The sequence below is a fragment of the Megalobrama amblycephala genome, linkage group LG19 (genome assembly GCF_018812025.1).
Source record: "Megalobrama amblycephala isolate DHTTF-2021 linkage group LG19, ASM1881202v1, whole genome shotgun sequence".
Classification (NCBI taxonomy): Eukaryota; Metazoa; Chordata; class Actinopteri; order Cypriniformes; family Xenocyprididae; genus Megalobrama; species Megalobrama amblycephala.
In genome coordinates, this window is record NC_063062.1 from 40,434,879 (window position 1) to 40,456,094 (window position 21,216).

Consider the following 21,216-nt stretch of genomic DNA (forward strand, 5'->3'; position numbering starts at 1 on the left):
AATTATAGCATAGAAAATGTCCTGTTATAGGCTAAAGGATAAAAAGCAGATCCATGTGTGAGATGACAATAAAATAAATTCATATATTAGAATTGAATAAACACTTATATATTGTATAATATACCCTAGTGAAAAAAAAGTATACTTTATTGTATTTTAAATATATTCCGTTTTTCTATAGTACACTGCAAATATACTAACAAAAAATGTACTATCATTAAATATATAAAAAGTATATTAGTATCATATTTTCACAATGCAACTTTTAACACACTTTAAAATAATTGTACTTTAGTATATTTTCTAAAAAATATATTTTAGAAAAATATACTTGAAGTGTAAGTTCAGTTTATTTTTTAAAAGTGTATTTATTTGCACTTTATAAAAATATATTTGAGGTATATTTTAACAGTGTGCTGAAAATGATCATTGTAACAATTAGGGCTGCACGATTAATCGCATGCTATTCTCACGCGCATTTCGTCAGTAAAGCCGGTTCCCTGATTACCGCTAAATCGCCATCACCTGTTTTTAAACGGAGCGCCTTTTAATAGACGGAGCCGTAGTTCACGGACAAGCCACGCAATATCGCGTTCATTATCGCAGGCGATTCATCTGCGATATGAACGCGATATTGCGTGGCTTTTCAGTGACCTACGGCTCTGTCTATTAAATGCCGCTTCATTTGAAAGCAGGTGATGGCGATTTAGCGGTAATCAGGGAACCGGCTTTACTGACGAAATGCGCGTGAGAATAACATGCGATTAATCGTGCAGCCCTAGTAACAATGCACTGAAAGTATATTTAAAAAATACATTATTTAATATCCTGAAGTTGTAGTGTATCTAATGTTAAATTTGAGTATATTTTTTAAGTTTACTACTTCATCCTTGGAATTCATTATATTACTTGTGCTATTTATTTCAGTATGAATGCATTACAAACCCATTTAGTATATGCAGTGTAGCCTATACAATTTCCAAATATGTGTAAATGTTTATTAAGTTTACACTGGCAGAATCATTTTACAATCGTACACACAAATCTATATTAAACAACACACCAGCAGAACACAAGTAATGCGAAAAAATATGTCGAGTGGTTAAACTTATCGAAATTCAAATATCTCTTCAACTTGGTCTGTGACCAATCAGATTTTGTTGCTTACTGCCTTCAGCCAATCAGAGCTGCTGACGTCACGATCGTCGTCTGAATCCCCTCGCTCAGTCAGTCAGGTGAAGTATAATGTCGCAATGTGTAATTTATTTAATAAAACACTGAAAGCGCAATACATCGCTCGATCTTGGGGATTCTGACCAGTTCAATCAAGTGACATCGCAGCCTGACCGTGATGGCGACGACAACCGGCTAATCTAATGGCCTACGCGATCCTGAAAGAACCGGAGAAAAGTGCTGCTATCGGGAGGTGAGTTGTAGTCTACCAGTTAACAAACTTTATTTTATTTTCTTTAACAAACGGAGAGCGATATTTCGGCTTGATATCTCCTTTTTGAGTTTGTGTGGTGGTTTATGGCACATGTTTGTATGCAGCACCAAAACATTCATATGATTGGTCAAATCGGCCCGTATTCTGTACGATATTAATTCATAAAGTGTTTTATGCTTGACTATGTACCGAAAACAATATCGACATGCCATTCTGATACAGTTCCCTGCTGCTAATCCTCATTTACTGTTCAGAAATAGTGTTGGTTCAATGTTAGACAGACTATTGTAAACGTGAATAAAGAGTTGAACAGGTCTTATATCTTTGGTATATTCTGTCAACAGATGCTGTTCTTCGCGAGTCTCTGCGGTCATCATTGTGCCATCAGACACAATGAGAAGCTCATCAGAAAATGGAATATAATGTGTAATTTGTATTTGTGTATAGAGGGTCACCATGGTCCAATATATATATATATTTTTTTTTTCTTTAATGAAAAACATGGTAAGTTTTGCTGAATCTAAGTTTAAATAAAAACTATTGGATTTGTCAATTTGTCAAAAACAAATGCATTCAACTTTGGGAAAATGTGTTAAACTGTATTTAAATAGTAGCACAACTGTATTGTGTGAGATTATGTAATTCAAAATACAGTAATCAACATTTGAAGTGGATCAAAAAAGTTAGGACAACTTTGATTAAAGGTTTTGATCCGCTTCAAATGTTGACTATATTATACAAAGAATTAGTAATAACAAAGTGTATAGTTATTGACTGCAAAGTGTGTAATGTTTATTATTTGGAATAAGCCAAAATTACTGAGCATACAGTACTATTACCTGTAAAATAATATATTCAGTGTATATTGCTTGTGTTTTCTGAAGACACTCATAATTATTTTGTAATGTAGCCTACTTAAATCACAAATAAAGTGTACTTATAACAGAAATAAAGTATACTTATAATACAACGTATATTATAACAAAAAAATATACTTTTAACACAAATAAAGTATACTTATAACACAGATTAAGTACACTTTAATATCACTAATCAAGCATGTAATTAGTCCCTACACAGACATATACTTAAAGTGTACTAAGTATACTTGAAGTTGTTCCAATTTAGCACACATAAGTATACTAAATATACTTAAAGTTGTATTTTAATACTACTTAATTTCAACTTAAATATACTTAGTACAAAATTAGTTGTTTCAAAATAGCACACTTTAAATGAACTAATCATTAACACACTTGAAATATACTAATAATTAGTCTTGCTGCAAGTATACTTAGTATACTTTTTTTCACTAGGGTATGCATCGACGTCACTTTCCCGCCGAAAACGCGCTCCCTCAGCTGGACTGAGTGGCTAAAAAACCTGCCGCGTGACTGGATTTAATTGGGGAAACTGCGAAAACTCGAGTAAAACAAACGATTACATGCGATTGGACTCGAAAATGTTCCTTGCAACTTGTCAAATAAACCTAATCCATGGATATTGACATGCAGCCAGGAATCGTGTTTCCTGACATTTATATGTGCCTGATTTCAACGCCGGGGAAATAGGAGCAAATCTGCCTGTGAATATTTTATATAACTACAATATAGGTAGGTTTAAATCCGAGTAATCGCTTATATCAATGTTATATCGTCATATTGTCCAGCCCTAAAACTTATATAGTTTTATAGAATAGTTTTTGTCAGTGTTTATTTAAGAACACCCAATTATGCAGAATATAGCCTATTGGATGGAAAATATTTAATTAATGAGTTGTCAACATAATATATAACAATTCAGTATATAGGGTATGATTTTACCTCAAAATTCAACAATTCCACACAAAATGATAACTGCAAATCCATGTTTCTCTGCTGGAGTCTAGTTGTTTCTGTGAATTGCAGCGATCCATTTGCTGCTTTTTTCTGTAGCTTTCAGCACTCTTTAAATATATACCTCAGGTTTTGTGTCAAAGCTATTTGTACAGTCAGTCACAAAGCTCTTTCCCGTTTTGGATGTATTTTGTGTGTTTTTCGCGACATTCACGCTGAAAACCAATGCTGCCGCTCAGTCTTTTGCCACTCAGTGGGCGTGACCGCAGCCGTAACGGTCGACGGTGACGTCACGTGCATACTCTCTATATGCGGGAGACATCACTGCCGTTGTCAGAGCGCGATCAGACCTTATACTCAACAACAAAGACTTGCACGATAAATGCAGCCTACTGGACTGAAAATGTTTATCATGAACTGCTCTTGATTAGGTTCGTTTAGTAGTTTACTACAATTAAACAAAATGTTAAAGAAAGAATAGAAGCTACAGCTCCTTGTGATTGCAGCTATGCTTAAAACCAGTGTTGGGTAGTGATTAATTACATGTAATCTGTATTACGTAATAAGATTACAACAATTAAACACTTGTATAATTATATGCAGTTACTTCCCAAAAGCTGACATGTAATGTTTAATGCACCATGTTGTTGACAGCAAAAAAAAATATTTTTTGATTATTTCCGATTATATTATTCAAATTGTTACGTCCCAGGACGTATATCATTCATTGTTGTTTAATTTTATGAATGTGTATATGACTGTGTCTTCTTGATGCCAACTGCCTGCTGGGAAATGTAGTTTTTTTCCGCTGTTTCCTCTGTTCCTCCCTGTCCTCTTGCAGGAGCCCAATTGATGCCACCTGTTCCTCGTTAGAGTATGGCGAGGAACTTGCATTTACACCGAGGGAGCTGGCTGTTCCCCAGAGAGAGTGTGGCCTGTCTTCCCTCCCAGAACTTTTGTTTTATCTACTGTTGTGAAAGCTTCTTTAAGAAAAACCTGTTGTACCAGTGTGTAATTGAATTGCCCCATTATCGTTGTTTGCAGATGCAGTAGGGAGGTGGGTGCCTTTTGTTTTTACTAACCCCCGTTTTACCCTGTTTTTGGTTAGTAAGGTAATCCGGTAAGAGACTTGTTGTTTATTTGATGTTTTTGTTTTTTTAGCTTACTCCTTTTGTTGGTTATTTTGGCTTTAACCCCCTCCTGAAGCTAGAAGCGTCTTATTTATCATTACTTGTTTGAGTTCTTTATTGTTTTGCCTACTTGGGTAAAGTTGGTTTTATATTCGCACATTCGGACTTCTGATAAATTCAGACTTTCCAATAAATGTGCAATAAATTAATGTTTGCAAATTTTAAGCAGCGACATGATATTGACAATCAACGATTGTCAACTTAAAACATTTTTCACAGTCGATCAATATAGGCAAGTATTGTTTTGTGACTGTCCACTGAATGTCCAATGTAGTGTGATTAACAAGGCTATTGAATACGGATGTCCGAATGTGCGAATATAAAACCAACTTTACCCAAGTGTTTTGCCTGACTTCTTAATGGTTATAAGAGACTTTATTTTGAATAAAACCTTGAAAAAGAGATTCTGTGTTTGTGAGTTCTGGGAGTGCCGACAGAACCAACACTCTCATCTTTGGCCTTGTTCTTCCGTAGTGATTCGTTAATTTTTTTTTTTTTATTATTATTATTATTATTTATTTTTTATTTTTTTTTATTTCTATGTGTTACTCTCCTGCCTCGCCCAGACAAATTGGGATGTAACAATTTCTGGTAGGAACGAGTCATTTCAAGATTAATCAAAAAGTAGTCCGATTATATTACCTAAAATGTGCAATGTAATGGGTTATGTTACAAACTACAACTTTTATTGTATTCAGTAATGGACTACAATTTGTAAGTAATCTACCCAGCAATGTTTATAAGTATTTTTTATTTTTTTTATGCAGAGATTGTTTTAAGACAACAAAATGCAAAGTCCTGGAAAAGTCACCTCGGATGTAAAATTGTAAAATGCTTTTAATCTTTCAACACTGATGCACAATGCAAATGATCCCATCTGTCGTAGCTTGAAATTTTGCCTTTGGGTTGCCAAGCTAAAATTAACCCATTGTCAATTTTTAAATACCTTTTACCTAAAAGCGCCCTGAAGGCTGAACCACTCCCATCTACTGAGTATAAACCCAAAACCACCACCTGCAACGCTCATCCTAAATCTAGAATCCACCTGTGCATCAGCCCATCATCCTTCTGAGTGGCCGACAACATGAGCTTTACGATCCCGTCATCGTTACAGTCAAGCTTCAAGACCAACTCCGACTTTGTGAGTGATCCCTCAGCCTTTCCTGCACTCTTGACTTATATTAGCCTTTCTACATTGTAAACTTTAACATAACATACAGAATACTTTTTTACTATTTCAATGAGTTCAAAAACTCCAACAAGAATTTGGTTAGTATAGGCTGATGCCTGTTTTCTTCTGCTTTACTACAGAAAATTCCTTATGTGGGCCCAATTTCAGGAGGACTGAGAGAAGACATGGCCTTGTACTTGCAGGGAGTCCCTACTAATGCTGACGAGTAAGCAATTATTCATTTGGCCTTGTGTAATGCAACCAAGTATAAAATTAGTGCAATACTAGAGTTCAGTCAGGAATAGACCACATCCTCAGATATGCACTTGAATCAGGTTTAGGTAACAAGGTCCACTTTCCTGCAGAGTTTACCTCCAACTCTGATTACACCCACTTGCCTGTAACTTTGATTGGCTTGTTCAGGTGTGTTTGTTTAGGATTGGAGCTAAACTCTGCAGGAAAATGGTTCTCGAGGACCAGAGTTGAGAACCCCTAGTTAGTTACTGAGGTGAGTCATTACCTGGATTTGATTAATGTAACATTTCTGATCTTCTATGCAGGTTTGGAGTAAAGTTCAAGACTTCGTCTGATGAGTGGCGTGATATATCTTTTGACTTTAAAGACCCCTTAAAGGGACAAGCTTTTGAGATGTTCACTGTCATCAAATCCGAAGGATATCAGGTATGTGTTTTGTATGAGTCACTGCACATTCGTAAAAGAACTCTAGGAACTTGTCCTCACATGAGTTGTGTTGCTTTGGATCATCAGGTATACATAAATGGCAAGGAGCTTCACACGTTTGATCACTGTAGGCCGCTGGAAAAAGTGTTAGAATTAAAAATCTATGGAGATGTTGCCATGAATCTTTTTGGATTCATAAATGTAAGTTGCTTTTTCATCAGCAGATTCAATATTGCAGAATGAATGATACTGTGTTGGAATCCAGTGAGAATTATGTGGAAAGTAAAGAGCTTTCTAAATACACTCTCTCTTTTAGAACTGGAGCACATCCTCATCCACCATACAGTAGGAGATCTTGCAGCCAGTCCAAAATTCTGTGAGTGACTTCTAAACGCACGACAAAGTGCAAACACTTAATGAAACAGCAGTGCATGATGAGCTCTGTTTCATCCAAGAGCAATTTGTCTCACCAATTTCAGGATTTTGATGACAAAATGAGACATTAATCAAATTCTGAATTTCCCATTTCAGAGTTCAAAAACTGCAACAAGAGTCTGATTAATGTTGGCTGATGCCTATTTTTTTTTTTTTTGTGCTTTTACTACAGAACATTCCTTGAATGTTGAAATGAACATCACTTGTTCTTTATATTCCTACAATGTACTGAAAATACACCTTTGAAAATGCTGCATGGCATAATCTTTGTTCAGTATAAAGGCTGAAGTTTATATAACTCTCCTTTGTTTTCACAGGGTATGTGAACAGGAGCGTTTCTGTGGCTGCGTTCTCAGAGAATAACGTGAAAATCATGCATGTCTTCATCCTGATATTCACTCCTCAAGCAAATCATTGATTTTAATCTAACACATTATAACCAATCAAGGTCACTGCTTATATTGCAATGAAAGCAAATGCATTTAATTTTCTTAAACCACACTGCTCTATGTTGGGAGTTTTGGGTCACAATACAAACACATTTTAGAAAAAGCTCTGTCACCATATGGATATATAGACACCTGTAATGCATTATATTAATTTGAGGGGGTTTTCTTTGATTCTTAAGCAAACTGAAATCTAATGGTAATCTTATTTGGATTTTTTTATGCAAACTCAATGACTGTTTTTGGCAAACCATTCTGAAAGTAAATCTTGAGATACAACAATAAAAGCTTTTCAGTTCATTTTCATCTTCATAACTGCATGTTTCACATTTGGAGAAGCGACTCTCAAGAATCTGTCCCAAGTGTAAAGATCACTGAGTTGACTTAAGAAACGGACAATATTTTCACAGTCAATCTAGCTTAAAGTATATTTGACGTGTCCTCAAAACGTTTTTACATAAATGGCCACAAGGTGGAAGTCTTTCCACAGACGTACAGCCAGTGAATTGTGATTGTAAACGCTTGTCATCAGCAGACTTTTGTCTGAAAGCAATAATGAAGTACAGTGTGCTTATTGTTATTATTACCCACTATAGCTATCAATGCCAAAATACAAAGAAGGAATGATTCATGATTCTCCTAGAAATACGTCACTACATCAGTGTGAAAGTGTGTATATTTTAAGATGAGTGTTGCTGAAAGATGAGTGCACACTGAAAGTATTCGGCCTTAAGTATCACTCTGTTCTTTTGTCCTGTGATTTTCTTTCTCTCTATAAAGAGATATAATCTGTGCACTGTGAGAAATATTATATCGGTGTTGCACAACTGGAGTGGATCATTATTAATCAGTTTTTTCAAGAAGAAAGCGCTCTGCTGATACCAGGACAGATACAGGGTAAAGGGAAAGTGCACTGATTAGAGAAAGTGGGAAAAACACTCTGGGGTTGCCATACAGCAGGGATGGACAACTTCAGTCCTGGAGGGCCACTGCCCAGCAGAGTTTAGCTCCAACCCTAATCAAACACACCTGAACCAGCTAATTAAGGTCTTTAGGATTAGTAGAAAGTTATAGCAATTGAGTTTTTATCAGGGATGGAGATAAACTCTGCAGGACACTGGCCCTCCAGGACCGGAGTTGCCCATCCCTGCCGTACAGAATCAGTACAGTAGCCGCGACTGTGACGTAGCTGTGAAGATGATGTAACGATTCTGCAGTAAATCCACACCTAGTGCAAGTCTCATTATAAATCTGATGTCTGTGTCCTCAAAGGCCCGAGTTGCTGCAAACTTTTCACCTCATAAATTAGACTCAAGTTAAGTGGTTCAATATCTGCCCTCCTGCTTGCAGACTGTAAAATGGTATTTAGCCTGTCTGAGCCACTCCACCGAATAGACACCACCGGTAAGAGTTTGATTTACAGAGATCTGTCAGAGGACACTGAGTGCAGAAACCATCATTGTGAATGAGAAGTACAACATCTCCAGCTGCCTGTTGCTTTGCTCTGTCCACCAAAAAATTCATCAGTCGTTAATTACTCTCCCTCATGTCGTTCCACACCCATAAAACCCAACACAAATTAAGATATTTTTGATGAAATCCGAGAGACTCATCCATAGACAGCAATATAATCAACACTTTCAAGGTCCAGAAAGGTACTAAAGACGTCGTTAAAACAGTCATGTGACTGCAGTGGTTCAACCTTAATGTTATGAAGAGACGAGAATACTTTTTGAGCGCCAAAACAAAAATAACAAAAATTTCTTTTTTTAGCTGTCATCCTCATTCTGTTTACGTTGTAGAAACAGAGAAACAGTGCAGAGCTTCCAGGTTCTACGTCAGAACGGCGACTCATTATTGGCCGAAGCTGTTGAACAACGTATGCGTGTGATGCTGATGCAGGATAATAAAGTCATTATTTTTTATTTGTTTTAGCACTCTTCAGATTTCATCATAAATATCTTCATTTGTGTTCTGAAGATGAACAAAGGTCTTACAGGTGTGAAACAACCTGTAAGTAATTAATGACAGAATTTTTTTTTTTTTTGGGCCCCGTTAAGGGGCTATATGCAAGAATTTTCACATATTAAAGCTGCAATCCATAACATTTTGAGTTAAAAATGATCCAAAATCAATTTGAGCAAGATCATAACCAGCCAGTGTTCAAAACTATCTCCTTACCGTAGCCCGATTCACAACTGTAAGTTTGTAATAGTGTTTTCTAATCCCGGTGGTACTATTGTGTTTCCGCGGTAAATTCGAGCATGCCGCCGTTCATCTTTGCGTCATTACGTCACGTCGGTTTACATAAAGAAGGAGTCCCAGCTAGTATGCTTTATTATGCGAGGATCATTTATAGTCTTTTCTCACAGCAGCTGCAATAATTAAACTAATCATTTTGATGGCAGATTGTAATCCAGAAAGGATTCAAAAGATCAGTGGCTACGCTTACATGCACCTAAATAATCCATTTGTAATCAGATTGATGGCTCAATCGGATTGAAAAACGTTCATGCAAACCTTAATCAATCTGACTGAAATATCGATCAGATTGGAAGGGGTGGTTTCCTTTTCTAATCTGATCCACCAGCAAAAAATGACCATGTAAACGCTTGAATCCGACTACTTTCTCAGTCGTATTCAGAAGTCTCTGTGGCACATGTGCAGTGCAGTGTTGACATGCATTACGCAGTGTGCAAGTTCACGGTCACGTCTTTAGTTGTGAAGATTTATGAATGTGTATGTCAACAGGGCAAACAATGAGCTCTGTTGGTGTCGCATCCATGATCGTCTCCGCAAGTGTGATTGATTTGACGTCACGCGCAAAAGTGTATATAAAACACATATAAACGGATATTTGAATCAGATTGCAATGTTTAGAGTACATGCAAACAGATCTGCAATCGGATTCAATTCATTCAGATTGACAAAAATTGGTGCATGTAAACACAGTCAAAAGCAAAAGAATGGCTACAGAAATTGAAATCTACAGGTGACACTAATACACACTAAATACACATAGTCACGCAATGCTGATGTTGTTAACATTAACAATTTGAGAACAAAGTATAACAATAATAATGATGCGCACGGTTTGACATGATCAGAGCTAAGTGATCGTTATATTTAATCACTATTGGCAGCTCGATTTATTGATTTTTTTTTTTCTCAGTTGGTCAGAACAAAAGTGGCAGACATGTTAGTTGTTCAGATGACATTTTCCGAAAATCAAAACATTTAGACCATTTCTTAAACATTTAAACAGTATCCACACTGGTGCATGACTGACAGCAAACATTAGATTCATCCACGCTGAGCCGATGCACAACGCAAGTAACAATAATAATGCCGCATATAACTGCAATTGCAGGTTTCAAACAGAGATGGCGACAAAGAGGGAAACTTACGGACTCCAGCTTTAATCGCTTGCCAATGTAATGAATGAGACCTTCCGCGACATCCTATAATGCAAACAAGTGCCGAGAGACATTCTGTACTGTAATGTCAATGTGTCAAACGAGATTCTAGTCTCACAAAGCCAGATCTATATATCCTACAGTATGAAATATAATAATCAAACTATCCAAACAGTGTAATTTCACTTACCTCATCTGTCGACATGAGCTGATGCAGACAGATCCACATCGCTATGATCAGATGCTTTAACTGCTGTTTCTCACACAAGCATTTTTGTTGTGTTTATTTGGTATTGAGAGGAAAGCGCGCGCAGCATGTGTGAACGCGTCGGGATGTTCACTAATAACAGTATATCACTGCAAAAGCATTTCCAACTTAATTTTACCTCAAAGTGAAGAACGAAAAGGAAATTCACCATGAGTTTGCAGGGCTTTGAATCACTTCCAGTCTCTTGTACGTCACGCAAGCACGAGCAGGAAGTTGCTGCTGCAGTTCAATTAACGGCCACCGGTGTCGCTATACTTTACCTCAGTAAATGCTCATTGTTAATGTTAGTTAATGCATTAATGGGACCTTATTGTAAAGTGTTAACAAAAACGCAGTAAAAAGTGTTGTTCGTTGTTAGTTATTGCATTATGTTGAACCGTATGGTAAAATGTACTTTATTTTACAGCGTCATTGTTACATATGTTACATGTAGTTACTATAGTAATAACTATCAATTATGCATAATTACATGCATCTAAACCAAACCAAACTCTAATCCTCAGCCTATAGTAAGTATGTAGTTGCTTAATATTACTCAGTACTTAAATGTATAATTACAGTGTAACAAAGACACTTTAAAATAAAGTGTAACCTGGTAAAGTGTTACGACAGTCCTAAAGTAAAGCACAAAATGATCTCATCTATTTTTGAAAGAGTTTCTGCAGGAGTGTGAGTGAGTGAGAGAGTTTTGAGTTTTACAAACACTTTATTAAAACAGTTCTATAAATTTAAGTTCTTAAAATTATCTTAATTCATGTATAAAAAACAACTCATCATTAAGTACAGTACATATGCCAGCATCACTACACCATTCAATCTTAAAAACATTGATTGCATTCATCAATTTGTAACAATTGAAATCAACAAGAATTCTTGATTTAAACATATTCTTAAAAACTGCTACACTGTGCTACACAAAATTGCCATTTTGGCTTGAACAACAATAAAGTTAATTAATTGACACCTATATTTCTGTATTTTACTGTACTTAAAACACAATATAAAACATTGCTTTGTAAAATAAATCCCTAATAGAGAGAACAAAAAATCTAAGAGATCAAAAAGTGGAGAAAGTCTGTCACAATTCATAAAACAATGGAAAACTGTTTCTCTCTGTGTACAGAAAGGACAATTATCATTTATAGTGGGATTCATTTTTGTCACAAAAGCATTTACAGTTATGGCACTGTGCAAGATTCTCCACTGGAGATCCCCTGCTCTTTTAGTCAATGGTGGTTTGTATAGTACTCTCCACTCTGGTTTAATTTCCTCTACCACTCCCAATTTGTCTCTCCAAACTGTATCAGCTCTACCTTTTAACATATTTTTATTAATTATCTTCACAATGCATCTATACAGCACCTTTCCTTTGACTGTGCAAAAATCAAGATTTTCATTTTTATTCAAACACAACAGTGGACTATTATAACTGGATTTTTCAAGATCAGGTATAATTCTGATGTCTGGGAAAAAATCATAAGCATTAGTGGAAATAAGACCCGTGTTATATTCCTCAAGTAGTGTTTTTTCTTTGGAGTTTAAAACCCCATCTAATTTATCTAAAATCTTTTTGGCAAATCTCACTGATCTTATACCCAGATGTACAGCAACAGTTTTTTGTATTTTTTCGTCCAGGTCCTGCTTTGTCAACAATATCTTTCAATTGTAATAGTTTCTTTGACACAAGTAAGTCTTTAAGCCCTGGAATGTCATCACCTGACACATCAAGGCGACTCCCAAAAACCACAGGTTCTTCAAGCAACCAAAAAAGAGATGTAGCCGACTCAGTCCACTGATGTTTAAAAAGTCTCCACACTTTAAAGAGACTTTTATAAATAGAGGGTAATCCAGTCAAATCCAAAAAAGAATGATCCAGTAAGAAAAGCGCAGCATGAAGTCCCATTCCATTCACTCCACGTAAAATGCTTTGTGCTAATGGCTTCCACGCTAGGTTTTGAGGACCCATCAGTAGTCGCTGAATGAACTGTAATCGATAAGTTGCTCCTCTGCTGACTAGATTAATCAAACCTTGACCTCCTTCATCTCTTGGTAGGAAAAGAACACTTTGAGGTGTCCAATGCAAACTGCCCCAGAAAAAATTAACCATTTCTCCTTGAAGCTTTGGTAAAAGTCCAACAGGTGGATCTACACATGCAAGTTTATGCCATAAAGAGGACCCCACTAAATTATTAATTATAAGTGTGCGACCTCTATAAGACAGTTGGGGAAGTAGCCATTTCCATTTCTGTAAACGTCCTTTAATTTTCTCCAGCATACAATCACAATTCTTTTGAACAAAGTCATCATTAAAAACACTCCAAGGTATTTTAAACCACCTTTCTTCCAGATTAAACCACCAGGTAAATTGGGAAGTCCTCTATTCCAGTCACCTATTAAAAGGGCCTCACTTTTTGCCCAATTGACTTTTTTTTTTAAACCATTAACAATGATCTCCAGTTTTTTAACATCATCAGCATCAGATATAAAAACGATTACATCATCAGCATAAGCAGAAAGATGCAAAGAGACATTGGTATAGTAAAACCACTTAACTAATTTCTTAATTTATGAAGCAGAGGTTCAATAGCCAGTGAATATAACATCCCTGGCATAGCACAACCCTGTCTTACTCCCCTCTGAACTTCAAAAGGAGCACTCAAACCACCACTGAGTTTGAGTACACTCTTGATGTTACAATACATGGCCTCAATCATATTTATAAAATTCTGACTAAAACCAAAAGCCTCTCAGATATGCGTGTTCAACACGGTCAAAGGCTTTTTCCTGGTCAAGCAAGATCAGACCACAGTTAACACCCAATAACCTTGCAACCTCAAGAACGCCTCGAACCAATGATATATTGTCGAAGATTGATCTATTGGGTATGCAATAATTCTGATCAGAATGTATTACTTGACTCAAAACTTCGTAGCTAAAGCCTTTGATAGTATTTTATAATCTGCACATAAAAGAGATATTGGTCTCCAATTGCTTATGTTTTGAAGATCCCCTTTCTTAGGCAACAGAGTAATAACAGCTCTTCTAAGGCTTAGTGGTAACAATCCTTTATTCAAACTATCATTAAGAACGCAAAAAAAAAATCTTCACCAATCACTGGCCATAAAATTTTATAGAAATCAACAGGAATCCCATCGATACGGGGAGTCTTCCCATTTTCCATACTCATCATAGCCGTATATAATTCATTTTGTGACAGAGATTGCTCAAGCATATTGTTAGACTCCTCGTCAATCTTTGGAAGATCATTAAAAAAAGTAGAATCTTCATTTTCTCTTTGAGACAATTCACATCTTTATAAATTTGAATAAAAAGCAACGTATTTCACTAGGCTCAGTAAGCTCTTTTCCGCTGTCAGAGCACAATGAGTGAATAATACGACTTTGTCCATTTTTGCTTTCTAAATTGAAAAAAATCTGCAATCATTGTCAGAAGTTAAACTTTCAGCCTCATTTTTGTCTTTTTTTGCTTGTTTAATCACCTTGCTCTGGCTATTTTTATTTTTTTATTTTGAAGATTGACTCCGTTTCATTTCCCAATTCAACAACACCCTCACTGACCTGTTTGTCAGTAACGGTCACATTATCTGCAGTTACATCACTGATTTTTTCAACAGTCTCAGAAACCATGAGATCAGTTACAGAAAAAAGACCTGCAGTAATCTCTGCCATTGTTGGTTTATTAGGTTTATTTACAACTGGCCCACCAGAACCTGACTCAACAGCAGCAGAAGCCACAACATCCTCTGCGACAGACACAACTCCAGAATGATTATCCTCAGAGTTTGTCTGTACAGTAGCATTTTCTTCCATTTTTTCAGAACAAGCATGTATCAAATGGCCAGTTTTGCCACAACCAAAGCATTTCATCATGCTTTCTGATGTAGCATAGACTGTAAAGTCCTTAACTTTAACATTAAAGGACAGGTTAAGTTCGTCAGCATTGTTTTTCAGAATCATATAAAACTGCTGCACTATTTTGAAAAATTATACGTTGGATACGTGCTCATTAGTTTAAGAGAACATTTGAGAGATATACATCTGGTACATATATATATTACCCAAGTGCCACGGATTGGATTCATCTCGCGATCTCTATTTGATTATAAAGGTATGAAATCCCATTTGATTTGTGTTATTTGCACACCCCACACAAATTAATTAGCCTATTGGTGTTGGAGCATCTATAACGTTATCGTAAAAAAATCACCGTAGATTGACAGTAATCCTTTAGTACTTTCTAATGATATTGCTATCTTTATTAATATTTTAGATAGTATCTAAGATAGATAGCTAGGGCGGGCGTGGTTTCAGCAACAAGTCGCATGGGCTCCAACTTCGTCCCGCCTCTTTGCCCATTTTCAGTTATCCGTGAGTGACGTGCGGTCACGTGCAGCTAAGATGGCCGCGGCCTCATTTACGCGTCAAAACTGCTGTTCAGAACTCTATGGGTGACGTCACGGACACTACGTCCATATTTTTTTACAGTCTATGGTCTGGACTCGATCCATTGTGGAGTAATTATGCTCGGCTCCCAGAAAGCCGAGCCAATCAAATTGCCAGGGCGGGCTTTAATCGATGATGGACAGGCTATCTGCGGTTACGTAACCACCCACGTCATCAAAGAGCGCTTGGGTTGAATTGGTTTTCACCAACGATGACTGCAGCTGGAGAAGTAAGATGTTTAGATTCCGCTATCACGTCTGTAATAAAAGAAATCGACAGCGCATTAATTTTAAAAGACGAACAAAGAACCGCAATCAAGGCATTTGTCGATGGGAAAGATGTGTTTGCCGTCCTTCCAACGGGATTCGGCAAAAGTTTAAGTACAAGTTCAATATACGTCACTTACTGCGTTGCTCTGATTGGTTGTAGGTCTATCCAATTGAGTGCAGAGGTTTTTTTTTTTACTGGTTCGGTTAAGACATGCCCCATAATTCAAGTGCAATGGAGCAGTATCAGACTCACATTCTGCCTAGAATATGAGTATGACGAAGTCAGGCTACCATTTCTGCAATGTTTGGAGTGAAATAATTCAAATTCAATAATAGAATTTGCATTTGCTATTTCCTACAATAGTTTTAACATATAATTTAAACATACATTGTAATGCTTTATAAGTGGCAAAATTAAAATTAAAATGTATTACATAATGACTATATATGTTTAACACGTTCAAGCAGAAATTGTAGCAAAATGACCATTCCTGACCGTTTGTGCACCTTATCGTGAGGTGAGTGCAGTCGCGTGTCTGTTGTAAAACACTTCTACAGGTTACTAACTCACAGAAATAATCTTAGACGAGCTGTCCGACATTATTGCTTGCTTTATAAGTATGGTTGTATGTTTTTCTCTTTATATCATTCTGATTATGCATCATTTATATTAATAAAATAACGTGTAGTCCATCTTGATGCTATAACTGCCTCAACCACTTTAAGTGCAAGACTGCTATAGGTCTGATTTTTAAGGAAGGGAACCGCCAATTTACATGGACATAATCTAAACCATAAATCACATAGAACAGTCAGGCAATGAAAATGTGTTTTTGCAATTTTATATAAACAAACAAAACAAACATACAAACAAAATATAGATAGTAAACCAGCAATGGATAGGCCTACTGAAAACAAAACAAACAATGAGCATGTGAAAAAAACAGACTGTACAAATATAGGCAGGCTCAGCTGTAAATAGGTTTCATAGTCCTTGTTGTTTTGATGTTTATTTATGGAGCATACACCACAGACCTCTTATAGATTTTCTGCTAATCACTTGTCTTTTTATTGAACTGCACCACCCTGTGGCTTCCACATGAACTGCATCATAGAAAAGAAAATACTCCTTACTTTGATTGAGCTTTTCCCAATCAGGACTCAAAGTGGTTTGTGGTAACAGAATTGTAGGCCATGCTTCCTCTGCCCAACAAATCTAACCTACTCTACTACACACCTGGGTATATACCATAGACCAGAGTCTCCGGGCGCCTCTGGTGGTGTGTAGTAATATTACACTCAGTCAGAGAGAACACGGCAACAGGCCTTTGCCTGTTACAATGCTAATGAGTGTTATTTATATAATAATAAAAAAACTTTTCTGTTCCAGTCAGGGTGCCCATTCTGACCCCTGTCCATCGCCGAAAGCGGCAATAGTGGGCATCAAAACTGGACCACGGAGCAATGGAAGAAGGTGGCCTGGTCCGATGAATCACGTTTTCTTTTACATCAAGGTGGTCATAATGTTATGCCTGATCGGTGTGTGTGTAGATATATAGATATATATGTGAATTCAGAATTGCCAGATAAAAAGTTGCAGTTAGTCTACCTTCATTTTTTATTCCATGGCGGAAATAAGCTTCCACACCAAAATGGCAAAAAAGCACCAAAAAAAAGTAGCGTGCCGAATCTTCTGTGACATGAATGAATGAATCTGTTCAGTCCATGAGAGAATCGTTCGGTCCAGTTTGAGAGCCTGTTCATGTCCTTGTAGTGAGAAGAGCTGTGTAAAGTTTCCTAAGAAATTCTGCTTTTGTCTTCCAGGGAAAAATAACAGCATACAGGTTTGGAATGACATGCGGGTGAGTAAATAATGGAGTTTTTATTTTTTTAATGCATTATCCCTTTAAAGTGTATTCAAACGTGACAATTTGCACATGCATCCCTTCAAGAGATATGGCATTTTTTTTCTTTCTTTTTTTTTGTCGTTTATGATCATTTATAACCCTAACCCTAACATTGAAAAAATACATTTTAATCTAACAAAAAAACTTAAAAAAAACTTGCAGACATTTTTTTTTTTTTTTAATACAGACTTAGAATAAGTCAATTCCCCTTGTGTTAAAACAGCTTGCTTTGGGTTCACACTTACTTTCAGCACCACCTAGTGGTTATTTGAGCAAAACTAGTCCATATGACTATCCCATTACAGATTCAATGAGTGAATGCTTTGTAATTCATTAATGGGTATCTACATGTTGTAAAACGGTGCGGGCCCTTTAATAGCAGTTTTCGGTTTCGTTTTGGAGAGAAGAGGGAGAGGGCAGGAAGAACGTGTTGTTGCAACCGGAGCACTGTTATGTGGCTGTATTGTTGATCGCCGTTCAACTTTAAAAACAATAAATCTTCAGACCAAATCAAGTTGTAATTTGTTTACTCACTATAGTCGCTGAACAAAGGGAAAGGGAGTTAAACCCGAAGTTTAAATAGAAAAGCTACTTCGGCCCTGGAGCAGTGAAAGTCTCCCCTGTCATCCCCGACCACGATCAGGGACAGAGCAGGAATGGTTAACACTGGCGACCACGAAGGGACCTCGACGCAGATGCAACGGTAGCAGTGGCAGTGTTGAACGCGCTGAAATAACCGGTGGAATAAGACGGAGCGTGAGCAGTAACCATAGCAGCACTGTACAAAATGGCGGCTTCCCGTTCGCATCTCGTCACTGAATGTAAACAAAATTCGCTCGAAAAAGTTACCAGCCATTCTATCCGTCCAATGTCATTCACTGCAGTAAAGGAAACTGAAATAAAAACTGACTGTTAGCAAGTAAGAAACGAAAATGAGGGGCATTATAACCCTTTTTCTTGTGATGGACAGATGGATGCAAATGCAAGTGAAACCTGTTACATACCCATTCAGCCATTGAAATTATCGGATACTAATCCATTTAAAGTTGATGTTGAAAGAGGCTGTTGGGCAGATGTGCGATGTAAAGAACCATGCTCCCACATATATCATCCTGGCAGCTGCACGTTGGCAAAGCCATTTACTGCCACTGTGGCAACTCCAAGTACAAACCCCTTTACTTCTGCTTATGTAGGGGATTTCATTCATAGCACTCCTATGCCCAGCTCACAGTGGCACACCCCGGGCTGTAATTCACTTAAGCATATTAAATATGCTCATCCATTGCAGCGATGTGATAGTGCCACCAAGCCAGTAGAACACTCTCTCCCCATTTATGAGCCACATAAATCACACATGCGGCGGCCACATTCCATATACTATCAGGCTTCCTCTGAGAGTGAGGATGACTATGACTCTAGAGAGAGAGTCCCCACTCTGCGCCCTGGCCAATACGATGGTACCAGCCCATGGAGGGAGTTCATTCATGCGACACACGTCACCAGCTTCACGCATGCAGGTGTACATGGCCTGTCTGAAAGGAAGCCCCGTACTGCTGTGGTGAGAGAAAGAGTTGAAAGAGGGGAAGCAGAGGTTGTAGGGACCACCCCAGCAATAGTAAATGTACACTTTGTGGTGGCTGACGTTGCGAGTGAAGAGGCACTCTTGGGTCATCCGTTTCTCGCTCAAGCTCAAGCTCAAGCTCGTCTTGATTTCGGAAATAACTGTATCACACTCTTTGGAGAGGAAGTACCCTACTTCCAAGTTATGGGCACATCAAAGACACGGGCAGTGAGAGTGGCCAGGACGGTAGTGGTTGAGGCTGGATTGGAATATGTAGTCAGAGGCAACACCCATCTTAAGGACCACATAAAAGGAGAAGTGATGTTGAGCCCTACTAGGGGCTTCGTGGAAAAATATAAGGTACTGGTTGCTCGTGTGCTGGTGGAAGCCCAGCCCTTCAAAGGTGTTCCTCTTCGCATCTTTAATCCTGGAAATACAGCTGTAACTATTAGGAGGGGGGCTATCGCGGGTTTCCTCCAACCGGCTGAGGCCTTGGAACCTGCCAATACTACAGCCAGTGCCCAAATGTCGGGCCAACCTACCATTCCCCAGCATTTGCAAGAGCTTTTATGAACAGAGTGCAAATGAACTTAACCCAGACGAACAGCTCCAGCTGTCCCAATTGTTGCGCACCTATGACAGTCTATTTTCGACTGGACCCGGTGATTTGGGCCAAACGAGCCTGGTGCAACATGATATCATGACTCAGTCAGGAGCTGCTGTCAAGCAACCTCCACGTCGGATGGCACGAGAAAAGCAGCAGGATGCTGACAAACAAGTAAAGCAGAGCCTGGAGGTTGGTTTGGTCCGTCGCAGCCATAGCAGCTGGGCCTCACCCATAGTGATGTTAAAAGGATGGCACTTACCATCTCTGTGTGGATTATCGTGCTTTAAATGACTGTACCATCAAGGATCCGTACCCATTGCCCCAGATCCAGGACACACTTGACACCCTCTCCACTGCTAAATGGTTTAGCACATTAGATCTCGCCTCAGGTAGCCTTCTGTACCAGGAATGGGCTGTTTGAATGGAACGTCATGCTTTTTGGATTGTATAACGCTCCTGCAACCTTCCAGAGGCTAATGGACCGGGTGTTAGCTGGCCTTCAGTGGGAGACATGCCTCGTGTACTTGGATGACATAATTGTGCTGGGTCGAGATGTGCTGGAGATGCTGCATCTTCTGGGTCAAGTTTTTGATAGGTTGCAGTATGCTAATTTAAAACTGAAGCCTGAAAAATGCTGTCTCTTTCACCGCCAAGTAACTTACCTGGGTCACATTGTCTCTGAACAGGGAGTAACCACAGACCCTGCTAAGATACAAAAAATACAGGAGTGGCCTACACCCACATCTGTCCAGGAGGTTCGTCAATTCCTTGGTCTGGCGTCCTATTATCGAAGATTTGTAAAAGATTTCGCCACGATAGCTGAGCCACTCCCTGCCCTGACCAAGAAATATGCCCATTTCCAGTGGACTGAAGAATGTCAAAAGGCTTTTGATAAGCTTAAACAACTACTAACTACCACACCAGTCCTGAGTTACCCATTGGATGAGGGAGAAATGATGCTGGACACTGATGCCAGTGATGTTGGCATTGGCACCGTCCTATCTCAAGTACAGCAAGGGAGGGAGTGTGTATTAGCATATGGAAGCCGTAAGTTGTCCAAAACCGAACAGAATTATTGTACTACACGACGGGAGCTACTGGCCGTGGTGGAATTCGTCTCACATTTCTGACAGCACCTCCTGGGACGTAATTTTACTGTACGTTCTGATCACAGCAGTCTTCGTTGGCTCACCAAGATGAGGGAACCAGAAGGTCAGCTCGCCAGGTGGTTGGAGAGGCTTGGGGAGTATGATTTTGAGATCATTCACCGCCCTGGTTGGTTCCACAGTAATGCAGATAGCCTCTCTAGACAGTCGTGCCATCAGTCCTGACCTTCCAAGCCTCGCTTCTCAACCCAAGCACCTTTGTCACCAAGCTGTGCAGTGTAGTTTGGACTCTGTTGTCAGCAAGGAGCTGCAGAGTCCAGTGGGGGTAACCTGTGAAAAGATCTGTGTGACTAAGACTAATGAGGACATATTTTTTTGTGGCTGGTCCCCAGAGGAACTACAGGAGGCTCAAAA

General features: G+C 38.3%; 1 protein-coding gene across 1 annotated transcript; it reads left to right on the plus strand.

Moving 5' to 3' along the window:
• Positions 1-4,782: 4,782 nt before the first annotated feature.
• LOC125254509 (galectin-4-like) lies at positions 4,783-7,505 on the plus strand. Its single transcript, XM_048169146.1, has 6 exons — positions 4,783-5,613; positions 5,784-5,869; positions 6,204-6,324; positions 6,412-6,525; positions 6,641-6,700; positions 7,077-7,505. The coding sequence occupies exons 1-5, from the start codon at positions 5,557-5,559 to the stop codon at positions 6,671-6,673; spliced, it is 411 nt and encodes a 136-aa protein (XP_048025103.1). The 5' UTR covers positions 4,783-5,556; the 3' UTR covers positions 6,674-6,700; positions 7,077-7,505.
• Positions 7,506-21,216: the final 13,711 nt, after the last annotated feature.

Coding starts and splice junctions, on each gene's coding strand:
- LOC125254509 (XM_048169146.1), top strand. CDS start 5,557: ATGAGCTTTACGATCCCGTCATCGTTACAGTCAAGCTTCAAGACCAAC. Junction 5,870..6,203: donor GTCCCTACTAATGCTGACGA/GTAAGCAATTAT, acceptor TCTTCTATGCAG/GTTTGGAGTAAAGTTCAAGA. Junction 6,526..6,640: donor ATCTTTTTGGATTCATAAAT/GTAAGTTGCTTT, acceptor TCTCTCTTTTAG/AACTGGAGCACATCCTCATC.